We start from the raw sequence: 25,964 nt of genomic DNA on the forward strand, positions 1-25,964 counted from the left end.
TCATTTAATCTGTTGTTGAATATGATTAGCAAGAATTTTGTTAAGTATTTTTGCGTCTAGGTTCATTAGAGAAATTGGTCTGTAATTTTCCTTTCTTGTGGTGTCTTTGTTAGGCTTTGGTACTAGGGTAATGTTGGTATCTTAGAAGGAGTTAGGCAATGTTCCTTCTGTTTCAATTTTTTGGAATAGTTTCAACAGGATTGGTGTTAGTTCTTTACGGAATGTTTTGTGGAATTCACCTGTCAAGCCATCTGGCCCTGGGCCCTTCTTCGTTGGGAGGTTTTTAATGACTGATTCTATCTATTGTGATTGGTTTTTTAAGATCATCAATTTCTTCTTTCGTCAATATGGGCTGCTTATGTGTTTCTAGGAATTTGTCCATTTCCTCTGAATTGTCATTTTTGTTGGAATATAGTTTTTCAAAGTATCCTCTTATGATAGTCTTTATTTCTGTGGGGTCAGTGGTGATATCGCCTTTCTCATTTCTTATTTTGTGTATTTGCATCTTCTCTCTTTTTTTCTTTGTTAATCTCATTAAGGTTTGTCCATTTTGTTGATCTTCTCAAAAAACCAGCTCTTGGTCTTGTTTATCTTTTCAAGTGCTTTCTTATTTTCTATTTCATTTAGTTCTGCTCTTATCTTTGTTATTTCCTTCCTTCTTCTTCCTGTTGGATTACTTCATTTTTTTTTTCTAATTCCTTCAAATGTGCAGTTAGTTCTTCAATTTTTGCTCTTCTGTTTTGATAGATGAATTTATGGCTATAAATTTCCCTCTCAGTACTGCTTTTGCTGCATCCCATAAATTTTTTTATGTTGTGTTATCATTATCATTGTTTCAAGGTAGTCATTGATTTCTTTTGAGATTTCCTCTTTGACCCACTGTTTTTCTAAGAGTGTGTTGTTTAATTTCCAAATTGTGGTGTGAAATCTGGGCATCTGTCCCTTGCAAATTTCCAGCTTCACTCCATTGTGGTCAGAGATATTGTTTTGTATGATTTCGATCTTTCTGAATTCATTAAACCTTTCTTTGAGGCCTAGCATATGGTCTATCTTGGAGAATGATCCATGTGCACTTGAGAAAAATGTATATCCTACTGTGTTTGGGTGTAATGATCTATATATGTCTATTAGATCCAGCTCCTCTAATATACTGTTCAAATGTTTTGTTTCTTTAGTGATTCTCTTTTGAGATGTTCTGTCCAGAGTTGATAGAGGTGTATTAAAATCCCCCACTATAATTGTAGATTTATCTATTCTTTTACTTAGTTTTTCCAGCGTTTGCCTCACGTATTTAGAGGCGCTCTTGTTAGGAGCATAAATATTTATGATTGTTTGATCTCCTTGACAGATTGTCCCTTTCACTAAAATGTAGTATTCTTCTTTGTCTCTCACAATTGTTTCACATTTAAAGTCTATTTCGTCTGATATTAATATAGCTACTCCTTCCTTTTTTTGGTTATTGTTTGCTTGTGAGATTGTTTTCCAACCATTCACTTTCAACCTCCATGAGTCTCTGGGTCTAAGATGTGTCTCTTGTAGACAGCATACGGATGGGTCATATTTCCTTATCCAGTGTCCCAGTCTGAGTCTTTTGATAGGTGAGTTTAATCCATTGACATTCAGTGTTATTACTTTCAGGGAATTATTTGTGTTAGCCATATTTTGATTGGAGTTATGTTTGTCATATTTTGTTTGCATTCTTTTACCTTCTCTTTTTATCTTTTTTGTTGGTCTTACACTCTCCTCCAACTCTGCCTGTCCTGTTTTTTCCTTTCTTCCTGCAGAACTCCCTTTAGAATTTCTTGAAGGGGAGGATTCTTGTTGGCATACTCTTTCAGTTTCTGTTTATCTGTGAATATTTTGAACTCTCCATCATTTTTGAATGGTAGTTTAGCTGCATAGAGTATTCTTGGTTGGAAATTTTTTTCCTTTCATTCCTTGACTATATCATACCACTGCCTTCTTGTCTCCATGGTTTCATATGAGAAATCAGCACTTAATCTTATGGAGCTTCCCTTGTATGTGATGGTTTTCTTTTTTCTTGCTCCTTTTAGAATTTTCTCTTTTTCTTGAGCAGTGGATAATTTGACAAGTATATGTCTTGTGGTGGGCCTTTTGGGGGTTTATGACGAGTGGGGTGCACAGTGCTTCTTGGATATCTATGTCTGTCTCTTTCAGTAGATTTGGGAAGTTTTCAGCCATTATTTCCTGCAACACTCCTTCTGACCCCTTTCCCTTCTCTTCTCCTTCTGGAATGCCTATAATACATATGTTTGAGCGTTTTGCATTGTCATTCAGATCCCTAAGTCCTAGCTGGATTTTTTCTATCTTTTTATCGACCAATTCTACTATCTGTCTGATTTCCAATGTATTGTCTTCCACATCACTAATTCTCTGCTCTACCTCTTCTAGTCTGCTGATATTTGCTGCAAGTGTATTTTTGATTTCTTGAACTGTGGTGTTCATTCCCATCATATCTGTTATCTTTTTGCGTATGTCTGCAATTTTCCCCCAAGTGTTGTCTTCATATTGTTAACCTCTTCCTTTACTTCATTAAATTTGTCGATGATAAATGTTCTGCGATCTTTCATTACTTGTGCGAAGTTTTGCTCTTCTTCCTGATTTTTAATTTGTTCATTGGATTCAGCCATGTTTTCCTGATTACTGGTTTGGTTTGTAGATTTTTGTTGTGTCTGGTCATCATTTTATCTTGACGGGTTTAATCAGTTCCTTAGCTTCTTGTCTAGTCTTGGGGATTAATTAGCTGTTGTTTTTGCGTAAGTGTTGTATCTTCTCTTTGTCACTTTGTTCTTCTTATTCTAATTTTTTATTGCTGGTTGAGTTCACTTTAAAGGAAAGTATTAGGGCCAGCGAAAGGCAATTGTGTAAGCAAGGAAAAAGTGTAAAGTAGTATTGGTGATATATGTTAACAGAGCAACAATATGAGATCTGGGAGGATGGATGTTAGATTCATGTAAGTTGTGTAGAGTTATAGCAGTAGGTAGAGTACCTATAATGAGGTAGTCGACTGAATATGGGAGGAATATGGTATGAATTATAAAGCTATTGTTTTCATGAGAGAGGGAGAGAGAAAAGAAAGGCAATAGTTTCAAGAGTGGATAACAGACAGAAAACAAAACAAAGGTATTAGAAATTAAGAGTTAGAAACTTTGTGGATCAAAGAAAGGGAGGTGGAATATAGGAGAGACAGTAGATGATGGAGGATATCAAGATGTAAGGGAAAGGGGATAGTGTAGGTAGCCAAAATCTATTCACAAAGAAATGATGCAGTGGAGGATGAGGAAACCCAGCAAATGTGAGGTGTTCCCTGCAGTACCTATTGTATTGTTAAGATAAAATAAAATGAGAAGAAAATGAGGGACAAGAGAGAGAGAGAAAAAAAAAAGGAGAAGAAAGGAAGAAAGAAAAAGTGGGTTGGTAAAGGGCAGGGAACAGGTAGGGGAAAGAAAAAAAAGGTATACACCAACCAGAACAGCCACAATAGCAATTTTAAAAAAACCTTAAATAACTGGAAAAAAAGACTTTGGGGGATATGCTGTGAAAAAAGACTAGGGGATAATGCAATGTTAGCAATCAGGAAATTCAAAAAAAATAAAAATAAAATAGAATAAAAATGAAAACAAAACAAAACAAAAAAGGAAAAACGCAAACATTGAGGGCTAGGACATTCAAGGACCTTAGATGGACCTCAAGGCGTGATGGATTCAGGGATGGAAAGTCTGAGATATTGAAGACTTAAGAGATGTGAGTCTCTGGGGTGTGGGCCACCAGGGTTTAGGGGACTCAGACCTGGCAAACTCAAGTCCAGTTAACAGGGAGCCTGGGAGCACCACAGTGCATCATAGCCTTCAGGGATCCCCGCAGCTGGGTGCCAGCCCTATGGGTGAGGTCACATCTGCAGTCTCTTTCCTGTGTGTCTGTACCCCACAATTCACTCACTCACTGGTGTCTATTCTGTGGATGTATCACCAATTCGACTTCAGGACCCCTCCCACCCTGTAATCCCCCGGAACGGCCACTTGGGGGTGCCTCTATGCTCCAGCCAATTTAATGACACAGATAATAGCCAGGCCCGGGGGTGGGGCTCCAGCCAGAAATGCTAATAACAGAGTCCAATCCCGAAATTCCTACACTTTGCAAAATATTCCCCTAATCGGCTTCCAAACGTCTCCCACCCTGCCAGACCCTGGTGGCATCTCTTTATTGCTATCACTTTAAGTCCACTGTAGATCGGCAGCTGGGTTTGGTGGGGGCGTGGCTCGAGGCGGAAGCACTATTGTTTGTGTCCGCAATCAAAAATTCCCCCCGCTTTGCCATAAAACTCCCGTTTGTCACCCCAAATCGGTCTGCAGGCACCTCCTGTCCTGTTAACCCCCCAATAGGCCACTTGGGGCTTATGAATTCCCCAGTACTGCAGAGCCTCCAAAAAAAAAAAAAAAAAAATGCCACAGCAGCGCCCACCCAAAGAGGGAGCTTTCCCCGCGCAGCTGGGACCTCCGTGTATATTTCATAGACGTATTTTCTATGTTACCTTCCCACCAAATCGATGTCCAGATACCTCCTGAACTGCAAAAATCCTGAAACAGCCTGGTCCCGAAAAGCCTCCAACGCTGCTCAGCCGCTTCTTTTCAGAAATGTCTTGCAATAACTCAGGGCATTCTACTGCAGTTTCATCTGGTCTCTGAGTTCTATAAGCCTTTCTTTGTGGCCTAGCATATGGTCTGTCTTGGAGAATGATCCATGTGTACTTGAGAAAAATGTATATCCTGTTGTGTTTGGTGTAATGATCTGTATATGTCTATTAGATCTAGCTCCTCTAATATACTGTTCAAATATTTTGATTCTTTAGTGATTCTCTTTTGATATGTTCTGTCCAGAGTTGATAGTGGTGTATTAAAATCCTCCACTATAATTGTAGATGCATCTATTCTTTCAGTTAGTTTTTCCAGCGTTTGCCTCATGTATTTAGAGGCACCCTTGTTAGGAGCATAAATATTTCTGATTGTTTGTTCTTCTTGAGATATTGTCCCTTTCACTAATATGTAGTATCCTTCTTTGTCTCTCACAATTGTTTTGCATTTAAAGTCTATTTTGTCTGATATTAATATAGCTACTCCTACCTTTTTTCGGTTATTGTTTGTTTGTGAGATTGTTTTCCAACCATTCACTTTCAGCCTCCATGAATCTCTGGGTCTAAGATGTGTCTCTTGTAGACAGCATATACATGGTTCATATTTCCTTATCCAATGTCCCAGTCTTAATCTTTAGATAGGTGAGTTTAATCCGTTGACATTTAGTGTTGTTCCTTTGAAGGAATTATTTGTTAGCCATATTTTGTTTGGACTTGTGTTTGTCATATTTTGTTTGTTTGTTTGTTTTTTCCCTTCTCTTTTTGTCTTTTTTATTGCTCTTACACTCTCCTCCAACTCTGCCTTTCCTGTTTTTTCCTTTCTTCCTGCAGCACTCCCTTTAGAATTTCTTGAAGGGGAAGATTCATGTTGGCATACTCTTTCAATTTCTGCTATCTGTAAATATTTTGAACTCTCCATCATTTTCGAATGCTAATTTAGCTGGGTAGAGTATTCTTGGTTAGTAATTTTTTTCTTTTAATACCTTGACTATATCATACCACTGCCTTCTTGCCTCCATGGTTTCATATGAGAAATCAGCACTTAATCTTATGGAGCTTCCCTTGTATGTGATGGTTTTCTTTTTTCTTGCTGCTTTTAGAATTTTCTCTTTGTCTTGAGTGTTGGATAATTTGACAAGTTTATGTCTTGGGGTGGGCCTGTTGGGGTTCATAATGTTTAGGGTGCGTTGTGCTTCTTGGATATGTACATCTGTCTCTTTCAGTAGATTTGGGATGTTTTCAGCCATTATTTCCTGCAATACTCCTTCTTACCCCTTTCCCTTCTCTTCTCCTTCTGGGATATGTATCTTTTTGTGTTTTGCATTGTCATTCAGGTCCCTAAGTCCTTGCTGGATTTTTTCTATCTTTTTATAGATCAATTCTACTATCTGTGTAATTTCCGATGTACTGTCTTCCACATCACTAATTCTCTGCTCTGCCTCTTCTAATCTGCTGTTATTTGCTGCGAGTGTATTTTTGATTTCTTGAACTGTGGTGTTCATTCCCATCATATCTGTTATCTTTTTGCATACGTTTGCAATTTCCCCTCTAAGTGTTGTCTTCATATTGTTAATGTCTTCCTTTACTTCATTAAGTTTGTCTGTGATATATGTTCTGTGATCTTTAATTACTTGTGCAAAGTTCTGCTCCCCTTCCTGGTTTTTAGTTTGTTCATTGGATTCAGCCATGTTTTCCTGATTACTGGTTTGGTTTGTAGATTTTTGTTGCTTTCTGGTCATCATTTTATCTTGACAGGTTTAATCAGTTCCTTAGCTTCTTTGTCTAGTCTTGGGGATTAATTAGCTGTTGTTTTTGCGTAAGTGTTATATCTTCTCTTTGTCACTTTGTTCTTCTTCTTCTAATTTCTTATTGCTGGCTGAGTTCACTTTGAAGAAAAGTATTAGGGTCAGGGAAAGGCAATTGTGTAAGCAAGGAAAATGTGTAAAGTAGTATTGGTAATAAATGTTAACAGAGCAACAATATGAGATCTGGGAGGATGGATATTAGATTCATGTAAGTTGTGTAGAGTTATAGCAGTAGGTAGAGTACCTATAATGAGGTAGTTGACTGAATATGGGAAGAATATGGTATGAATTAAAAAGCTAGTGTTTTTGTGAGAGAGGGAAAGAGAAAAGAAAGGCAATAGTTTCAAGAGTGGATAACAGAAAACAAAACAAGGGTATTAGAAATTAAGAGTTAGACAATTTGGGGATCAAAGAAAGGGAGGTGGAATATAGGAGAGACAGTAGATGATGGAGGATATCAAGATGTGGGGGAAAGGGGATAGTGCAGGTAGCCAAAATCATTTCACACAGAAATGAGGCAGTGGAGGATGAGGAAACCCAGCAAATGTGAGGTGTTCCCTGCAGCACCTATTGTATAATTAAGATAAAATAAGAAGAAAATGAGGGACAAGAGAGAAAAAAAAAAAAAAAGAGAAGAAAGGAAGAAAGAGAATGGGGGGGGGGGGTGGTAAAGGGAGGGGAACAAGTAAGGAAAAGAAAAAAAGATGTAGAACAACCACAACAGCAACAGCAAAAAAAACCCTAAATAACTGGAAAAAAAAAAAAAAGACCTTGGGGAATACAATGGGAGAAAAGACTAGGAGATAATACAATGTTAGCAATCAGGACAATAAAAAATAAAATAAAAACCAAACCAAAACAAAAAACAACAACAACAAAAAAAATGCAAACGTTGAGGGCCAGGTGATTCAAGGACCTCAGATGTACTTCAGGGCCTGGTGGATTCACGGATGGAAAGTCTGTGATATTGCAGACTCAAGAGGTATGAGTCTCTGGGGTGTGGGCCACCAGGGTTTAGGGAACACAGACCTGGCAATCTCAAATCTGGTTAACATGGAGCCTGGGAGCACCGCAGTGCAACACAGCCTTCAGGGATCCCCGTGGCTGGGTGCCAAGCCTATGGGGGAGGTCACATCCACAAACTCTGACCTATGTGTCAGAAAACCGCAATTCAACCCCTCACTAGGGTCTCCTCTGGCTGTATCACCAATTCGACTTCAGGACACCTCCTGCTCTGTAAGCCCCCAAAACAGCCACCTGTGGGCGCCTCTACACTGCAGCCAATTTAATGATGCTGTAGATCAGTAGCCAGGCCCAGGGGGAGGGGCTCCAGCCGGAAGCCCTGATATCAGTGTCCATAACAGTAATCCCACACTTCGCAAAATATTCCCCTAATCAGCTTCCAGACGTTTCCCACCCTGCCAGCCCCTGAAACAGCCTCCTGCTGACGTCTCTTTATTGGGAGCGATTTACGGCCGATGTAGATCGGCAGCCGGCCTTGGGGGCGGGGTTCTAGCCAGAAGCGCTATTATTTGTGTCCGCAATCAAAAATTCCCCACCTTGCAATAAAACTCCCGTTGTCTCCCCAAATCGGTCTGCAAAGGCCTCCTGCCCTGTTAGCCCCCCAATAGCCCACTCAGGGCTTATGAATTCCCCAGTACCACAAAGTCTCCAGGAATCGCTGCTGCAGCGCCAGTACCGCGGCTCTGCCCACCCCAGGAGGGAGCGTCCCACGCGCAGCCCCCACCTCCGTGTAATAGAGGCTCAATTTTATCTTATATATGAATTTTCTCTGTTACCTTCCCACCAAATCAATGTCCAGACACCTCCTGCCCTGCAAAATCCCGAAACAGCCTGGTCCTGAAGAATTTCCGAAGCTGCCCAACCGCTTCTTTCTGTTTGTTCTTTCTGGATCCAGCGAATCATAGAATTCTATAAGCAATTTATCTTTTATTTCAAAATGTTCATGAAGTCATCTTCTCATATGCTTGTTCTCCTGGGACATATTTTTTGTCTGTTCGATCATGTGAATATGAATTTTTGGACATTCTTTGCAAAGAAATTCAGTCATGGATTGTGCTTCTTTTTGCTGTCCTTTACTGTCCACAGTCCTTCATAAGCCACTGTAACATCATAAATTGCATCTAAATAATTCTTCATGGAATCAAAAGCAACATGAGTTGCCTTTACTCTTGGTGTCAGCACATGTTTCAATACTGCAGGGCTGGAGCTCCTGCTTTCGGGTGGCTCTGCAGCTTGTTTCTCATTTCTTTTTCATTAAATTTGGCACTTCGCTTTACATAGATTCCTCCATGCTGAGAAAAATAACACCCGTACAGCGGAAGTCATTTTAGCCCAGCCTTCAGCACATAGCACACATGTCCCAGCACATTCTGTCTGATGGCCAAGATGTCAGCAACAATCCAGTCAACTGTGCTTTGATGATTTGATAAACATTTTATTTTTTGGCAAATCACCAAAGAGCAATATCTGCACACCGGTGTAGTTCTCGAAGAAGAGAGCATCATGCTCTGGTAAACTCAGTAGAGGCAGTCGTCGAGCTCTGGGTAGCAGTGGGTGGGCAGCAGGCAGGACAGCAGGTGCCAGACACCCCAGGCCAGTACATAAGTGGGCGCCCAGCTCCGCAGCACGTAGCGCATAGAGTGCCTGTGCGGCACCAGCGACAGTAGCATCTGCCCGCCTGTGCGCGGCCCCGCCCCCACGGCATCGTGGGCTGCGCCGCCTGCCTGGACGGGCAGCGTCCGGGGCCCCAGGCCGGCCTCTACATTGTTTGATTTTACTACAGATATATTTTTTATTTTCTATATCTCAAAATATGTCTGAATATTTTTATTATGTTAGTATTAAAAATTAGTTAAAGTCCATCTTATTCATAGGAAAATAACAATGAACCTTGGTCATTTACTTTTGGAACCCCTAATATTTTAAAAGTTGGACAATTTTACAGTACTGAGAAAATAAGCTAGATCCAAAATGAAAAAAATTTATATGGGTTCGTCTTTCCCACACTTGTTAGTAAAATATACACCATCTAGAAAATGAAACTATTTTTCCTTGAATATATTTTTTCAACACAAAGGTTTCTACTTATGTAGAGTCACACTGATGCCTATAGCCTGAAAATGTTGGAAGATTATAATTCCTCTTAGAAATACAGATTAGTATAAGTCTTCTTCTATAGATATTGTTGGTAAGACTACTTACCCAACACAACCAAATTCCATAAAATGGTGAGACCTCTTAGAAAAGAAACATTGATTTTGAGACTTTTAGAAGGAATTCAAGGGCACGAGTTGTTTTCCTTAATTACATCTCCATGGTTTAGCAAATTTAAGGAAATATATTGTGTGAAAGAAACCAAGTCTCGATTAGATTTATCTAGATAGTCATCTGAGTTAATAATGGTATGGCTTTTGAGTTATACAACTGATGAGGTTATCAATAGGGTAAAAGAGACTTAACAATTGAAATGGTGCCTTGTGGAGAGAGAGAGAAGCTCAGAAGCCCAGAGTGTGATGAAAGCAGCCTCATGAAGACATTCATCTTTGCATTCTCATTCTGTTTGGGTTCTGGTGAGTTAGGGAGAGAATTTTAACCAGACAGGAGAGTCCACATTTATTTGGTAAATGTTTTTCATTTAATTTTGTTTTTAACAGAAGTTATTTCATTTGACTATAGTCAGTTGGACCTTGGCCATCTGATTTCAGGTTAAGTTATTGTGGAATTACAATTTCTCTGCATTTAAAATTCTTGAATAATATCAAAAGGGAAATTCACCTAATATTACCATTCAGGGATGTTTTATTCAATAAGTCCAGTGGGAGAATAAACAAGTAAATATATGATGGAAAATTAAATAAGTGACCTGAAGAAATAGTAGAGTTGTTATAAAATCCACAGGAAGGGCAAAGGCTATCTTAGGTTGGGGTTCTCCATATACATGGGTGTGCTCCCTCTGTTGGCCCAAGGAGATGTCTTTATTCCAGATCTCAGCTTTCATGGTTTTCCTTTTAAAGCCATTCTTCCTTCCATCTCTTTCCTACCTGTCCCTTTTAGTCCAGACTGATAGTGGTTTCGTTCACGCAATTCTCTCTAAAAGCTTGCTGATATAGTATGCAGGAAGTAGGGGCCCAAGCCATCTGACAGTAAGACTTTCCACAAGTCTTTCCTGGATAACTGCATTTTCAATCCTGACTTTCAAGTTCCAAGTTTAGTTAATTCCCCAAATGGGGCACTATCTTCTGGGGCTTGTTTTCTGGAAGCTTGGAATTTCCAAAATCAATCTCTGGTATTTCTGTGCTCAACAATTCAGTTCTCAACTTCTGTCTTTCCTCTTACATTTTGTTATAAGCAGCAAGGAGAAGCAAGCCAATTTTTCCACATTTCTGTTGGAAATATCCTTAGTTAAATATCTAAGCTCATCTTTTTCAAATTCTGCTTTCCATGTAAATTCAGGATTCAGTCTTTCTAAGTTCTCTGAAACTTTAAAGCACAGATCACCTTTCCCCCAGTTTCCAATAATAGTTTCATCATTTCCTTCTAAGACCTTTCAGAAATGATTATAGGCTTAATATTCTTACCAACAGTCTCTTCAAAGCAATCTAGGTATTTTCCTTCAAGCAACTCAACTCTTGGCTATTTGATTATAAAACTATTCCAGCACATTTGGTAATTGCAGCAACACAACCACATTCTCTTCATACCAATTTCTGTACTAGTCTGCCAAAGAGCTGCTGATACAAAGCACCAGAAATCTGGGCTTTTATAAAAGGTATTTATTTGGAATAAAACCTTTCAGTTACAAGGCTCTATAAAGCTCAACTCAAGACTGCTTTCTCACCAGAGTCTGTTGCCACGTGTTGAAACAATGGTTACTGATACCTGGCTGGTCTCTTCTTCCCCTGTGGGCTTCATCCTCCTCTTGAGTCTCCATTGTCCCAAACTCTTGAGATTCATCCTTTGAAGTCCTCTCTCTCCTGACATAGGACTTGTCTTTCAAGGCTTCCTGTATCAGTCTCTGCTCTCTTCCCAAGATCAGCTGTAAGCTGTGAGGCAAAATGGTTTATCAGTCCTTGGGGCTTTACTTGTTTGAGCCTTCTTTCTGCCACATGGCCAGATAAAAAAATGGCAGATCTCTCTCTTCCTTGTGTCTACTTGACTGAGTGTCCATTTATATCAGACCCAGCAAGGGAGCAATGTCTCACCTTGAGTCATGCTTATCGATGTAGTCAAATCAAAACCCTAATATTAACAAGTAATCAGTAACACCTCACCTAAATTTAATGCAATGAAAAGATGTCACACCCAAAGGAATAGATTAGTTTACTAACATAATCTTTAACTTTTGGGGATTCATAAAATCACCTCAAACTGCCACGTATCTTCACTAAATATCAGACTGTTTAAATAGGATTTCTCCCAAACTATCTTCATTATATCTTCTGAGCCTCTTAATACTTTGAGTATTGTAAGACATAACAATGCCATGCTGACCCATATAGTTCTGATATTTTTGATGCAGGGGATTTGCATGTCAGGATTGGCATTATGGAAGCTATGGATCCCTTCTGGTTGATCAACCACATGAGAAAATATATTCTTAGGTTTCTTGATTGCTATCCAAATCCATGGGAGTGATACTTAGAACTCAGTGTTGATTGAGTTAATTGTTAGACAACACATGTGAAAGAACCAATATGATATAGAACAACTGTATACAGAAGGGCAGTTTCAGGGTAAAGTCAGATGAAAGTGGGAATCCAAAAGATAGGGATGAATGTTGAAGACCAATGCTAGTGCAAAATCATGAATAATTACATCTGAGAAAGTCCAGACTGTCTTCCCTAGGTGGTGGAGACCTAATTCCAGATGTGACATAGGTCAGGAATCCTTACAATTTCAAATAAGGTACAGAATTGAAAATCTCTGCAAATCATGGTCTAATTAATTAATATAATTAGATGATTTTCATATTCTTACATGTAAAATGAAGATATCCATATCATCTTTATGAGTCAGAAATGCCAACACCTCTGACATTTGACGCTGGAGAGGAGAATCTTCTTTCTGCGTCTCTTGAAACATACCTTATCTCTCTGTTGTTTGGCTGGTTTGAAAGGTTTGGGATTCAAGGTCAAGAATTGTGTCTAAGGTTTCTTTCTACATTCTCAGCTGTGCACATCTCCTGTTGTCTGGTTGAGAGTGAAACTCCAGAGGAAAAACATTGACATCTGAGCTATTGACTATGGAAGCACAGGTGAGTAGGGAATTCTTCTTTACCTGAAATTGCACTTTTGGTGGCATTAAACAGGTTCCTTTTATTGAAGACAAAAGATATTCCAAGAGTATTTTGGAGCTATTCAAGGATCTGAGCTTCAATTGCTCTTACAGGACTCCAGAAAAAGTATGGTAATATAGGGACTCATCCAGAAGTATTCTCTTCAACTGTTAGATTGTTCAAGCCTCTCTTAAGGCTGTGTATTCTCTGAAAAGGTGAGATGTTTTCTTTTTCTCACCCAGCCCATGGCCTCATTGGAGAAGTAATGTACTCCTGGATCATGTTAGTGCCTAAAATTGACTTCTGCATGCAGTGAACAGAGGTAAAAGAGATAAGTAAGAATAGAAGTTTATAGGAGGGATGTTGAGGTTCCAGCAGGTGTATTCAATAAATCCAAAATTACAGGTACTAGGGTGTGCATTGTTACCAGAAGCAAAAAAGTTTAATAAATTAAGGAAATGGAGAATAATTTATTTTCCCCAATTTTAATTTTTTATACATTTGAAGGAATACATTTGCAAATTTTGAAATATTTTAAGAATCTGAAATTCTCCTATTCTTCGTTGTTCCCAATTGCCAACTTCAATTTTTGTAAATCAACTTTATTGAAATTTTATAAATGGATGCAGTGAATAGGAATTATTTTAATTTTAATCGTGCTTTTGTGTCCAGAAGGAGTACACCAAGTAGAAAAAAATATATGCCTCAGTAAAAGTTTTGAAGATTTGGGTAGAGTAGAAGCCCTCAAGAGGCTTCTTTCTTTGTTTAATAGACAGATAAGATGAAGATACAAGAGATACAATGAAAAGGTGTGTGAGTCCCAGAAAATGTTGAAAATGGGAGGTATCGTACCACAGGAATGAACTAAGGTCATTTTTCAATACAGCATATATAAGGGCCGTTGGCCTGTGATCCTGAACCATCTGTATCTCTACCTGATAACGGATGCCTTGTTATATAGAGTTGAGGAAGACAGAACTTATTGGCCCTTAGTTCTGTATGCAACCTGTTCAGTTCTGCAGAATTCTGGATATTTCTTCAAAGTTCCCTATAATTTTAATGAATAATAGTTCTTTTTAAAATTTATTTTATTTTTAAAGACACTTTAGAGGGAAGTGGACTTGGTCCAATGGATAGGGTGTCCGCCTACCACATGGCACATGGGAGGTCCATGGTTCAAACCCCAGGCCTCCTTGACCCATGTGGAGCTGGCCCACGTGCAGTGCTGATGCACCAAGGAGTGCTGTGCCACGCAGGGGTGTCCTCTGCGTAGGGGAGCCCCACGTGCAAGGAGTGCGCCCTGTAAGGAGAGCCGCCCAGCGGGAAAGAAAGTGCAGCCTGCCCAGGAATGGTGCCGCACACACAGAGAGGTGATGCAGTAAGATGACGCAACAAAAGGAAACACAGATTCCCAGTGCCGCTGATAAGGATAGAAGCGGTCACAGAAGAACACACAGTGAATGGACACAGAGAGCAGAAATGGGGGTGGGGGAGAGGAGAAATAAAAATTTAAAAAAAAGGAAGCTTTAGATTGCATGAATATTATATTTAAAAAAAGATTCCCATATGCCTCACCTCTCCCTCTCCCTCATTTTCTACATTAACATCTTTTGTTAGTGAGGTACATTTCTTACAATTGATGAAAACATTGAAGCATTGGTACTATCCGTGGACTATAGTTTACATTATAATTTACACTCTGCCCACATAATTTTAAATTACAAATGTATAATGGCCTGTAGCCATCATTGCTGTGTCATGCATGACAATTCCAATGTCCCAACAATGCCCCCATGTTACCCCTATTCTTCTCTCTCCCTCCCCTCAGAACCTCTGGTGGTCACTGCCTTTACATCATTGATAAAAGTTCTTCCAGAAACTATAGCATTGATCTGGAGAAAGTGGCCATGGTAGCAGCTGAGGGAGGGAGAGGGAAGAAGAGATGAGATATTGGGGGCATTTTTGGGACTTGGAGTTGTTCTAAATAATATTGCAGGGACAGATGCTGGACATTATCTATTCTGACATAACCCACTGAATGTACTGGGTGGAGAGTGTAAACTACAATGTAAGCTATATTCCATGCAGTGTAGCAGTGCTCCAAAATGTATGCACCAAATGCAATGAATATGCCACAATGATGAAAGAGGTTGTTGATGTGGGAGAAGTGGGGGGGTAGGGGGCAGAGTATGTGGGAACTTCTTATATTTTTTAGTGTAACATTTTTTGTGATCTATGTACCTTAAAAAAAAAGACAATTTAATTTTTTAAAAAGTTCTTCCATTGCTAGATGAGCAAGTCTATAATAGAATAATAATAAGTCTACTTTCATTCATTTTTCATTCCTCCCTGATGTTGAGGATTTAGGGATGGTGATGCCCATTCTGATTCTAATTGACATGGGTCTTAGATCCCATGGGTCAGATGGATGGAACTATCTTGCTTACAGTTGCAGACACTGTTTCTTGTGATCGTCTTTGTCCATCATCATCTCCTTGTTAGTTTTCTTGGTTGAGTCCAGTGAAATGGAGAGTAGGTATTTCAACTCTGATGAGATTTCATGGTTCAAGTAGCACATGAACAAACCAAAGATTTAAGTCTCTGGGACATATAGTTAACAAGTAAAGTTAACAAGTAAAGCTAATTATAAGTTCAAGTAAAGAGACAGAAGAGCCATGTGTAGGGACTCTAAATGAGCCTAACTCTGTTACCCTGGGAGGCCTAAATTCCAAAGTAAGGCCCACTGAGAGGGTACTGAATTCCTGAGCTTTCTACCCTGCTTATAGTGTCTAGCCTTCAGTACCCCCACTACTTGAATCAGTTTACTGTTGAGCTCAATGAGATCCTGCTGAGATGCACATAAGCATAATGTCTGGAATGACCTCCTGACTCACTTTGAGATCTTTTAATCGTAAAAACTCATTTGTATTTAAAATTTCCTCCTTTTTATGAAGGTTTTTTCCCAGAAGCATTGTTAGTTGGTGCATGTTAATAATCCCTTGGCGCCAGGGACACTTATCCTCAGGAGTCATGTCCCACACTGGGGGGAAGGTAGTGCATTCTTATGCTGAGTTTGACTTAGAGAGAAGCTACATTTGAGCAACAAGGGGGCTTTTAGGAGGTAACTCTTAGGCAATGTATAATACTAATTCCAGTTTCACAAGAAAAAGGTTCATATGTAACATGGAGTTGAAGAAGGTCAACCACCACAACATGGAGCCTAGAGTGTCTACAACTGGAAGCGGGAGGAGTGCATCCAGTACCCATGTGGAATCTAAGCCCTCACTTGACATAGATGTGCAATGGACACAACCAATCCAATGTCCACAGAGAAAATGTGGAATGGGTGTGGGAACGGTAGCCATGGTGGCTGCTGGGTGTGGGGAACGGGAGGAAGAGATGAGATGTGGAGGTGTTTTCGGGACGTGGAGTTGTCCTGGATAGTGCTTCACGGACAATTACGGGACATTATAGATCCCCCCAGGGCCCACTGGATGGAACGTGAGAGAGTCTGGGCTATGATGTGGACCATTGACTATGGGGTGCAGTGATGCTCAGAGATGAACTTACCAGGTGTAATGGATGTGTCATGATGATGGGAGAGAGTGTTGCTGTGGGGGGAGTGGGGGGCGGGGGCGGTGGGGTTGAATGGGACCTCATATTTTTCATAATGTAATTTAAAAAAAATAATAATTAAAAAAAAAAAAAAGGTTCATATGCGCAATCATCAATAAAGGACGTGGCATAATGGTCTATCTTCTTTCACAAGGTACTGCCCATGTACTTGGGGAATTCCTGCCATTCTATCTGAGAATATAGCAGGACTCCTCAGGATGGTAATACAATATTCTTTTGGTTATTGTGTGGTCTTCATCCACTGAGACAATTTCCCATGAACACTTGAACATATTCATATCCCTGAGAGGCATTCCCCAGTTGCACCTGTCCATACAACTTTCCCTCATCACTGACACCCACACCAGTGATCCTCCCTTCCCACAGTTGCGAGCCTTCTGTGATCCAAAACCTCTCAAAAACAAAAGCCAAAAAATCATAATCAAATAAAGTTATTAAGAAAACAAAATAAAGCAAAGAAAATTTAATAACAACAAAATACAAAAGAAATAAAATAAAATTTTTTTAATACATTGTGCCTTTCATCACTGTAAGGTTTATCTTGTATGTGCAGTGAGATTTTCTTCTGTATGTTCCTCCAGTGTCTTATTTTTTGCCGTTTATCTTCAAAGAAGCTTTAGGTTATAAAAAAGTCACATAGAAAATATAAGAGATTCCCATATATCCGACGCCTTCCCCGTTTTCCATTCTCCCATATTAATAACATTTTACATGTGTATGTTATATTTCTTACAATTGATGTACAAAAATTGAATTATTGCTGGTAAACATGGTCATTATGGTTTGTGTTTTGCACCACTTACTTTTACAGGTTTTGATGAAATTTAAAATAGCCTGTATCTGATATTGCAAGATTTGCAGAACAATTCTAATGCCCTAAAATTGCCCTGTGTTCCTTGTATTTTAACTGCCCACCCTTCTGAACCTATGATAACTGCTAAGTTTCAGTTTTTGAAGTATAAGATTCATAGTTACTTTGAGTAATATTGAAGGCTTGACATATTTGTCTCTTTCCTTTTATTATGCACTGCCTATGTTCTCAAGGAATTCTTGTACCTCTAATTGAGCAGGACTCCCCAGTATGGGAGGTTGATATTTTCTTGATTATTGTGTGGTTCTCCACCCACTGAGATAAAACACTATGACAAGATAAACGCTTACATGGCATGCCCCAGGTGTGCCCTATCCCACCTAACCCCCATATCTGATGCCCTACACCAATAGCCCTTCCCTGCCATTTTGTCAAAAGAGCATCCCACCATTGTAGTTGTTTTTTGTTTTTTTTTTCCCATTCTATTTTTTAAAAAAGCATGACTCCACTCTTTTGGTACCAAATTCTGCATTATTCTGCCAAAGGGGTGCTGATGCAAAGTATCAGAACTCTGTTGGCTTTTATAAAGGATATTTATTTGGGATGGCAGCTTACATCACAAGATCCTTGACAGTCCTAATTAAGGTACCATAAGATGTACTTTCTTACCCAAAGTGATTTGTCATGTATTGAAGCAAGATGGTGGGCAGTATCTGTGAGGGTTCAGCCTTCCTTCTACCTTCTCAATGCTCTGTGGCCTCAGCTTCTTCCAGTTTCAGCTGTAGGCTGGTATCCAAGGCTCATCTCTCTTCTCAAGGCTCATTTCTTTCTGGGCTCAGCTGCTCCATTCTCTGCACAAGGTCAGCTCTAAATTATCAGGCTCATCTCTCTTCCCCAGGTGCAGGATCCTCTGTATATCTTCCTTGTGTGTCTACTTCTGTGTGAGAATCTGTTTTATCAGCCAACGAAGGAGGTAGGGATTCAACCTTTCACAACATAAACTTAACAATATTTAATCAAATACATCTCAGTTGAAGCTAATACAATCAAGGCGTTATCACACCCAGGGAACAGACCTATTTACAAACATAATCTCTTTTTGGAATTCATAAATCTCAAATTGCCACACCTGCAGTTCCCCAGAGTTCACCTCTCATTCCTCTAACCCTCCTTACAGTTCCAAGTGGAGTCCAACCCAACTACCAATACTCCCTCTCACAGACCAGCAATGTCAAACCCAATCACATCACTACACCACTCGCATGCCCCCACTGCCCAACCACACCCTTCCACCTTATCATAGATTTTGCCCATATCGGTATGGGCTATAACCATCTCCTCACCTTCTGAGTCATTAACCTATCTTCTGTACTTTAGCTTGGGAATCTACTCAATTTGCTTAAGTCATATCAGTGAGGTCATGTAATAATTGTCGTTCTGGAAATTGATTACTTAAGTTCTTTCCTGGATGTTAATACTGCATTCCTAATAGCACTATGAATTAAATTTAGATAGCGAGCACTTCACACATTAGCTGATTTGATTTGTCAATTATACATAACAAATTGTTAAATGATTTTATAAATGAGGTCATATATACAGGGGAATAATCTAACTATACTCAATTTTTTAAAATGGCATATCATGTTTATTGCTTGCCTTTTGAAGAGTCTATAGATTTACTTGAAATTGGTAAAAAAAAGTGTTTTAATAATAAACAGTCAATTTCAAGTTGTATAATCAATGTCATGTAGTCATAATTACAAAGTTACTGGGAACTTTCCAGGTGGATAGCACACAACATGCAATGTGATATTCCTTTACAATGGAGTTTGATGTATTCTGAGTTTGTATGTGTCTGTAAGTGTATCAAAAAGGCAGGTTGCAGTTCAGCATCAAGAGTTACCTTAAAAATGTTGTGCTTAATATACATAGTTTCTTCTTCCTCAGTTCTGACATTTTGAGCATCACACTTAGGAAATGCAAAATGATGGCCCTGTGTGAACCCAAATTTCTGTGATATTTTAGAAGTTAGTGACCTTCAAAGATGTGACTATAGACTTCACTGAGGAAGAGTGGGCCCTTCTAGACACATCCCAGAGAAAGCTTTTCAGAGATGTGATGGTGGAGAATATCAACCATCTTGTCTCAGTGGGTGAGTCTCTCAAAAATTATCATCTATGTGTAGTTATCTCTATCTACCATGTTTTTAAATTATTCATCTGCTGTCTACCTATATATTTAGCATATATCATCTTCCATCTATTTATGCAAATATTTAGATCAGTTTTTCCATATAGATGTATAATCTTTATGTTCTCTAATATTACATTTTTAATTTATAATTTTAATAATTTATATTATTTTGTAGTGCATACAACTGCCTGAGTGAAATTCGTTTTCTCACTTTTTTACTTACATTTGTTTTACCCCAATATAAATTTTTTTAAAGCTGTTTTTTTGGTTTTTTGTTTTGTTTTGTTTTGTTAATTTCTCTCCCCTTCCCAACCCCCATTGTCTGCTCTCTGTCCACTCACTGTGTTTTCTTCTGTGTTCCGCTTGTATCCTTGGTGGCACCAGGAAACTGCGTTTCTTTTTTTGTTGTGTCGTCTTGCTGCATCAGATCTCCATGTGTGCGGTACCACTCTTGGGCAGGCTGTGCTTTTTACATGTGGGGCAGCTTTCCTTGGAGGGCACACTCCTAGCTTGTGCGGTACCCCCACACGGGGGCACTCCTTGTGCATGGCAGCCCTGTGTGTGGGTCAGCTCACCACATGGGTCAGGAGGCCCTGGGTATCAAACCCTGGACTCTCCCATATGGTAGGTGGATGCTCTATCAGTTAAGCCACATCCACTTCCCACCACAATGGAAATTAATCTTCTCAACTAGAACTTAATTTATTTCTTGAATGTCAATTTCCAGCACTCAGGGCAACACTGAAAAATGAATGAAAAATTTTTGAATGAATAAATAAGTGACTATTCTGTAATAAATGTTTTGTTCCATGTGCTATGCTGAGTCTTCAGAACACAGTAATAAAAACAACACATATATCCTTTCTCATGAAATTTAGATCATTCTGTGGAGTTTATGATTATTGGATTATTTTTAGCATTATAATAGAATCCTCCATTTTTTTATCATAATAGATTAATTTCTCCCTTTTTAGAATTTAGAGGATTATGCAATTTCTCTTTGAACTTGTACATATGCAGTAGCAACCAGTGGTTGCCAATGAAATGGGCACAAGGTCAAAGATAAAGTCTTTCCTGTTGAAATATTGTCAGTGTTCCATGACCAAGGGAGTGCTGAACGATAGACTTTAATGCTTACCTTATTCTTTGGTTACCTGTCATGGATTTGAAGATAGTTTACTGTTATTAGCAGAATTCAAGATTCCGGTATATTTTTTTCCTATAAACAGGATATCAGGTCTGCAAATCAGATGTGCTTTCCCCATTGGATCAAGGAGAAGAAGTGTGGAGAGAAAGTATAGGACTTCCCCAGAACCAGAGTCCAGGTGAGTTCTAAGGGCCTGGGCATCAGTAGAAAAGGGCCTCGTAAGATACTGTGTAAGTACTTGAAAATGTCAACTTCCGATTTCCTTAAGTCAGTTATGATTTCTGAACTGTAAGTAAGCATATTGGCGAAATTTACATCATATGTGGTCATTATTCCATACACTTTCAAGCTGTATTCAAGTGTGTTTTCCTTGGGGAAAGGGGTATTCATTTGCTAATGCAATTAATCTTCTACATAATTATCCTTATCCTGATCCTACTCTTGGAATATTTTCCTCTTTTTTACCTCCCAAACATCCCAATTTCTTTTTATTTCCTTATATTTCAATCCTGATAATCTTTTCTGGTTTTAATGTCCAATACTGTTTTCTTTTGCCAGAGTATTCACAAATTTGATATTTTTCCCAGCTAAGTGGGAATGTTTAAAACATGACAGTGAAATTTGGAACTTGTCAAAATTTTCATTCCCCTGTTTCTACTGGAACAATTTACTGTTTTTTTCCTAATTATTATAGGCAGGAAAAGTGCCTTTAAAAATCAAGAAATGATAGAAATGATATTCACCCAAAATTTCTGCAGGAAAGACACTTCTAACACCGTTCATTTGGTAAGCTTCATTTTGTGAACCATAGTTTTCCAAATAGATATCTGGGGTTGGAATGAATTAAGAATTCAATATAATCACCTAATTTTAATATTCAGATTAAGAACTAATCCAGAAAAACTTTACCAAAGGGAAAAAATAACCTGGACATAAAACTAACACAAATTCATATAAAAAGATGATTGCATGAAAATGCTTCAGAAATATAATCTTTGAAACATCGTGAAGTACAAAATTGATCAAATAGCTCTGCAGTTTGATAGCTATAATAGAGAAAATATCTGTTCTTGGAGGACAGTGATGTGTAAATGAAACTAACATGGGAAATATTTTAACTAGAGACTATCGTGAGAATTAGTCTAGAATTTCTTTGTAGGGAAATGAAGAAATTCGTATATATGGCCAAATCTTTAACAGTCTCTCATCTAACTCCACACAGCAGAGATTCGACATTCAAAAGAATTCCTTTAAATGTCATAATTTGCAAGATGACTCCACTCAGAGATCCATAGTGGCTCAACATGCATTAATTTCCATGAAAAAGAAGGCAGATTTCACCATACCACCTGGAAAATTCCTCAATGACCATTCATCTGTTAATCAACACACTCGAGGTAAAACAAAATGCTGTGGCCTTCAGCACATTGAAGAGAAACTCCATGCATGTCATCTATGTGAAAAAGCTTTCAGTCAATATTCCGATCTTCAGCGACATGAGTCAACTCACACTGGAGAGAAACCCCATGAATGTCATCTATGTGGAAAAGCCTTTAGTCAAAGTTCTTATCTGCGAGTACATGAGAAAGCTCACACTGGAGAGAAACCCTATGAATGTCATCTGTGTGGCAAAGCTTTCCGTCAAACTTCTCAACTTCGAATACATGAAAGATCTCACACTGGAGAGAAACCCTATGAATGCCATCTTTGTGGAAAAGCCTTCAGTCAAATTGCTCATCTTCAAAGGCATGAGAGGGGTCACACTGGAGAGAAACCCCATGAATGTCATCTATGTGGAAAAGCTTTCAGTCGGCATTCCCATCTCCAACGACATAAGGCAACTCATACTGGGGAGAAACCTCACATATGTCATCTATGTGGGAAAGCCTACAGTCGAATTTCTTACCTTCAAGAACATGAGGCAACTCACACTGGAGAAAAACCATATGAATGCCGTATGTGTGGCAAAACTTTCAGTCAAAGTTCTCATCTTCGAACACATAAAAGAACTCACACTGGTGAGAAACCCTATGAATGCCGTTTTTGTGGGAAAGCCTTAAGTCATAGGTCTTATCTTCAAAGACATGAGAGAGTTCACACTGGAGAGAAACCCCATGAATGTAATCTATGTGGAAAAAGCTTCAGTCAAAGTTCTTGTCTTCTAAGACATGAGAGAATTCACACTGGAGAAAAATCCCATAAATGTCATCTATGCAGTAAAGCTTTCTTTGAACATTACCAACTTCGACAACATGAGATAACTCACACGGAAGAGAAACCCTATAGATGTAATTTCTGTGGGAAAGCCTTCAAACACAGTTCTAATCATCGATATCATGAGAGAACTCACACGAAAGAGAAGCCCCATGAATGTCACCTATGTGGGAAAGCCTTCAGGGAAAGTTCTAGTCTTCGAAAACATGAGAGAACTCACTGGAGAAAAACCCCATGAATGTAGTCTATGGGAAAGCCTTCAGTGGAAGTTATGGTCTTTGAATACATGCAAGAAGCAAGAACTTACATTGGAGAAAAATTCCGTGAATTTCTCCTATGTGAGAAAACCTTCAAAGTTCTTATTTTTGAGAACATGAGAAAACTCATACTGTAGAAAAACCACATTAATGTCATCTAAGGGGAAAATCTTTCAATTGACATCCCCATCTTCAACAAGACGAGAGAACTCATATTGGAGCAAAACCCTGTGAATGTCGTCTCTATAGGAAAACTGTTACTCATAGTTCTGCCCTGAGGCAACGTGAGAGAATGCATGCTTAACTGAAACCATAGGAATATTATCTACATGGCAAAAGCCTAATTTTTCTAACCTTAACATGAGAGAATTCAGACTGGAGAGAATTACTATGAATTTAATCAATGTGAGAAAGCCATCAGTCATTATTCTGGCCTTAGTTGAAATGAGAGACCTCAGGCTATAAAGGTTTTGGATATGGAAGAGACTCCATCCATAAATTTTACTTTAATCCTCCCCCAGAGTGCACACATAACTGAAGAACACTGTCTTTGTATTCAATATGGAATTTTAGTCATCCATACTACTTCAGTTAATTTAAATAGTTATACATTAGAGAATCCATATGAGTGTTATCTATGTAGTAAAGACCATAGTAGAATGTTTGATGATATACTACATGAGAGAACTCATAGTATAAAGGTAATGGAAGTGGATAATCCTCATCTGTCACTCTAACTGATACAGCAAACCAGAGAGATCACATTTTAATTAATCTGTTTCTGAACTGAATAAGATAGTACCTTAGTTGGTAATCTAACATTGAAATAAAATGAGTGAACCTCATTTTAATATTTAAATAAAAGGAGTGCTACACTAGGTCTGTATTCAATGTGCAGTATCATTCAGATAGACACATGTCTTGGTATGCTAAAGGAAATTCAGTCTAGGAATAACCACAAAGCATGAAATAATAGGAAAAATCCTTTGGGGGATTTCTAGAAAAATGTATGTTGGCGAATGTTTTCAATGGAAAATAATTTATTAGGAGATTCGGGAGTTTGTGTGAATCAGCTATGGTGTTTTTGTGAGTGGTTGTTTTTCAGGCATTTGGGCAAAGAATTGGTATCTGGCCTATTATAGACATCATTTCAGGAAATGTTATATGGTTGGGGATAGGAGAATGTGTGAACTCTGACTTGTGAATTTTCTAGGGTAAACGAATATGATTCTGTGTTTGAGTTCAGTGAGTCAGTTTATTTGCATTTCTTTTGATCAGTGATTAAATATCAGAAGGGTAAGAACCTATAACTTTGTTTTGTTTCTTTTTTTAAATATATTTTTATTTTTAAAAGATACATAGATCACATAAAATATTACTTTAAAAAATATAGGAGGTTGCCATAATGCCACACTCCCCACAACCCCCACTTTTCCCACATCAAAAACTTCTTTCATTAGTGTGGTGCATTCATTGCATTTGATGAATACATTTTGGAGCACTGCTATACAGCATGCATTATAGTTTGCATTTAGTTTATATTCAGTGGGTTATGGCAGGATATATAGTATTCTGCAATATCATTCAAGACAGCTCCAAGTCCCAAAAATGCCCTTATAACATAATTCTCCCTGCCTTCAGCTACTCCCGTGGCCACTGTCTCCACATTAGTGATATAATTTCTTCCATTGCTAGAATCACAATAATTCTATACTGGAATACCAGTAAGTCCACTCTAATCTATATTTTATTTATTCTTCCTGAGGACCCTGGAATGGCGATTCTCTCTCCACCTCTCACTTGACAGGGGGCTTCAATCCCACATGACTAGTGGATGGGACTCTTGTGCCCACAGGTGTAGACTCTCTCAGTTCCTTGCTGTGGTAGTTGTCCAGCCTCTCCTGTCAGCTGACTTGGGTAAGTCCAATGAACTGGAGAGTAGTTGCTGCAACACGGCTGAGGCTTAAAGCCCAGCTGATACATGGACAGCGCGGATATTCAAGTCTCCTGGGCATACACCAACCCCAGCACCAACTACGGGTTCAATAAAAAGGACAGAAGAGGGAGATGTAGAGAAGAGACATCTGTGTCCAACTATCTCATACACAGGAACACAAATTCCAAAGTAGGGCCCACTGGCAAGGCACTGGACTCCCGAGCTATCTGCCATGACCATAGGACCTGGGTGTCTTCAGAGCTCTCAGGAGCACCATTACCTGTGGTTGTATCTACTTTGGTTCTCTGAGATCGTGCTAAGCTGTGCATAGGCATGACCCCTCTCATGACCTCCTGACTCATTTTGAAGTCTCAGCCCTAAAAACTCATTTGCCTTTACCATTTCCCCCTTTTATTCAAGGTCTTTTTCGAGTTTCATCACCATTCGGAATTTGGTTATAGTCCCTCAGTGCCAAGGAGACTCATCTCTGGCTCAGGGGGAAGGTAATGTATTTATATGCTGAGTTTGGCTTGGAGAATGGCCATGTTTGAGCAACATGGAAGCCCTCAGGAGGTAACTCTTAGGCACATTGCAACACTAGGCCAAGTGTTTCCATCTAAAAAGATAGAAAAACTCCAGCAGGGACTTAGGAATTGGAATGACAACACAGAACACATAGCCATATGCATTATCGGCATCCTAGAAGAAGAGGAAGGAAAGGAGACAGAAGGGGTGTTGGAGGAAATAATGGCTGAAAACTTCCCAACCCTATTGAGAGAGATGGATGTATATGTCCAGGAGCACAGTGCACCCCAAAAAGTATAAATCCCAACAGGCCTGCTCCAAGACATATACTTGTCAAATTATCCAAAGTTTTGTTTCTGACTGAGAGGAAACAACACTTCTCAGTGACAATCATTATCAGTGAGCAGGAGGGTCCTGTACACAGTACTTCTGTGAACCAAGTAGAGGTCCAGACCTTTCCCATTTCCCATTGCTAATGGCACAGTAGG

The 25,964-nt window shown here is 39.0% G+C and overlaps 1 protein-coding gene and 1 pseudogene across 19 annotated transcripts in view; one reads left to right on the forward strand and one right to left on the reverse strand.

Moving 5' to 3' along the window:
• Positions 1 to 24,322, forward strand: part of LOC101429205 (zinc finger protein 596-like) — a 134,197-nt gene extending 109,875 nt beyond the window's left edge. For 7 of the 19 annotated variants that reach the window (XM_058277333.1, XM_058277334.1, XM_058277331.1 and 4 more), the window contains 5 exons: positions 12,649 to 12,733; positions 19,230 to 19,356; positions 20,627 to 20,722; positions 21,239 to 21,330; positions 21,767 to 24,322. In XM_058277333.1, the coding sequence (XP_058133316.1) occupies positions 12,722 to 12,733; positions 19,230 to 19,356; positions 20,627 to 20,722; positions 21,239 to 21,330; positions 21,767 to 22,996 (1,557 nt within the window). In that variant the 5' untranslated portion in view covers positions 12,649 to 12,721 and the 3' untranslated portion in view covers positions 22,997 to 24,322. Of the gene's footprint in view, positions 1 to 12,648; positions 12,734 to 18,099; positions 18,175 to 19,229; positions 19,357 to 20,626; positions 20,723 to 21,238; positions 21,331 to 21,766 lie in introns of all 19 variants that reach the window. The other 12 variants (XM_058277340.2, XM_058277339.2, XM_058277341.2 and 9 more) reach the window with 3 other exon arrangements.
• LOC111760648 (1-acyl-sn-glycerol-3-phosphate acyltransferase epsilon pseudogene) lies at positions 7,545 to 9,149 on the reverse strand (annotated as a pseudogene).
• Positions 24,323 to 25,964: the final 1,642 nt, after the last annotated feature.

The sequence above is a fragment of the Dasypus novemcinctus genome, chromosome 16, assembly GCF_030445035.2.
Source record: "Dasypus novemcinctus isolate mDasNov1 chromosome 16, mDasNov1.1.hap2, whole genome shotgun sequence".
Lineage (NCBI taxonomy): Eukaryota > Metazoa > Chordata > Mammalia > Cingulata > Dasypodidae > Dasypus > Dasypus novemcinctus.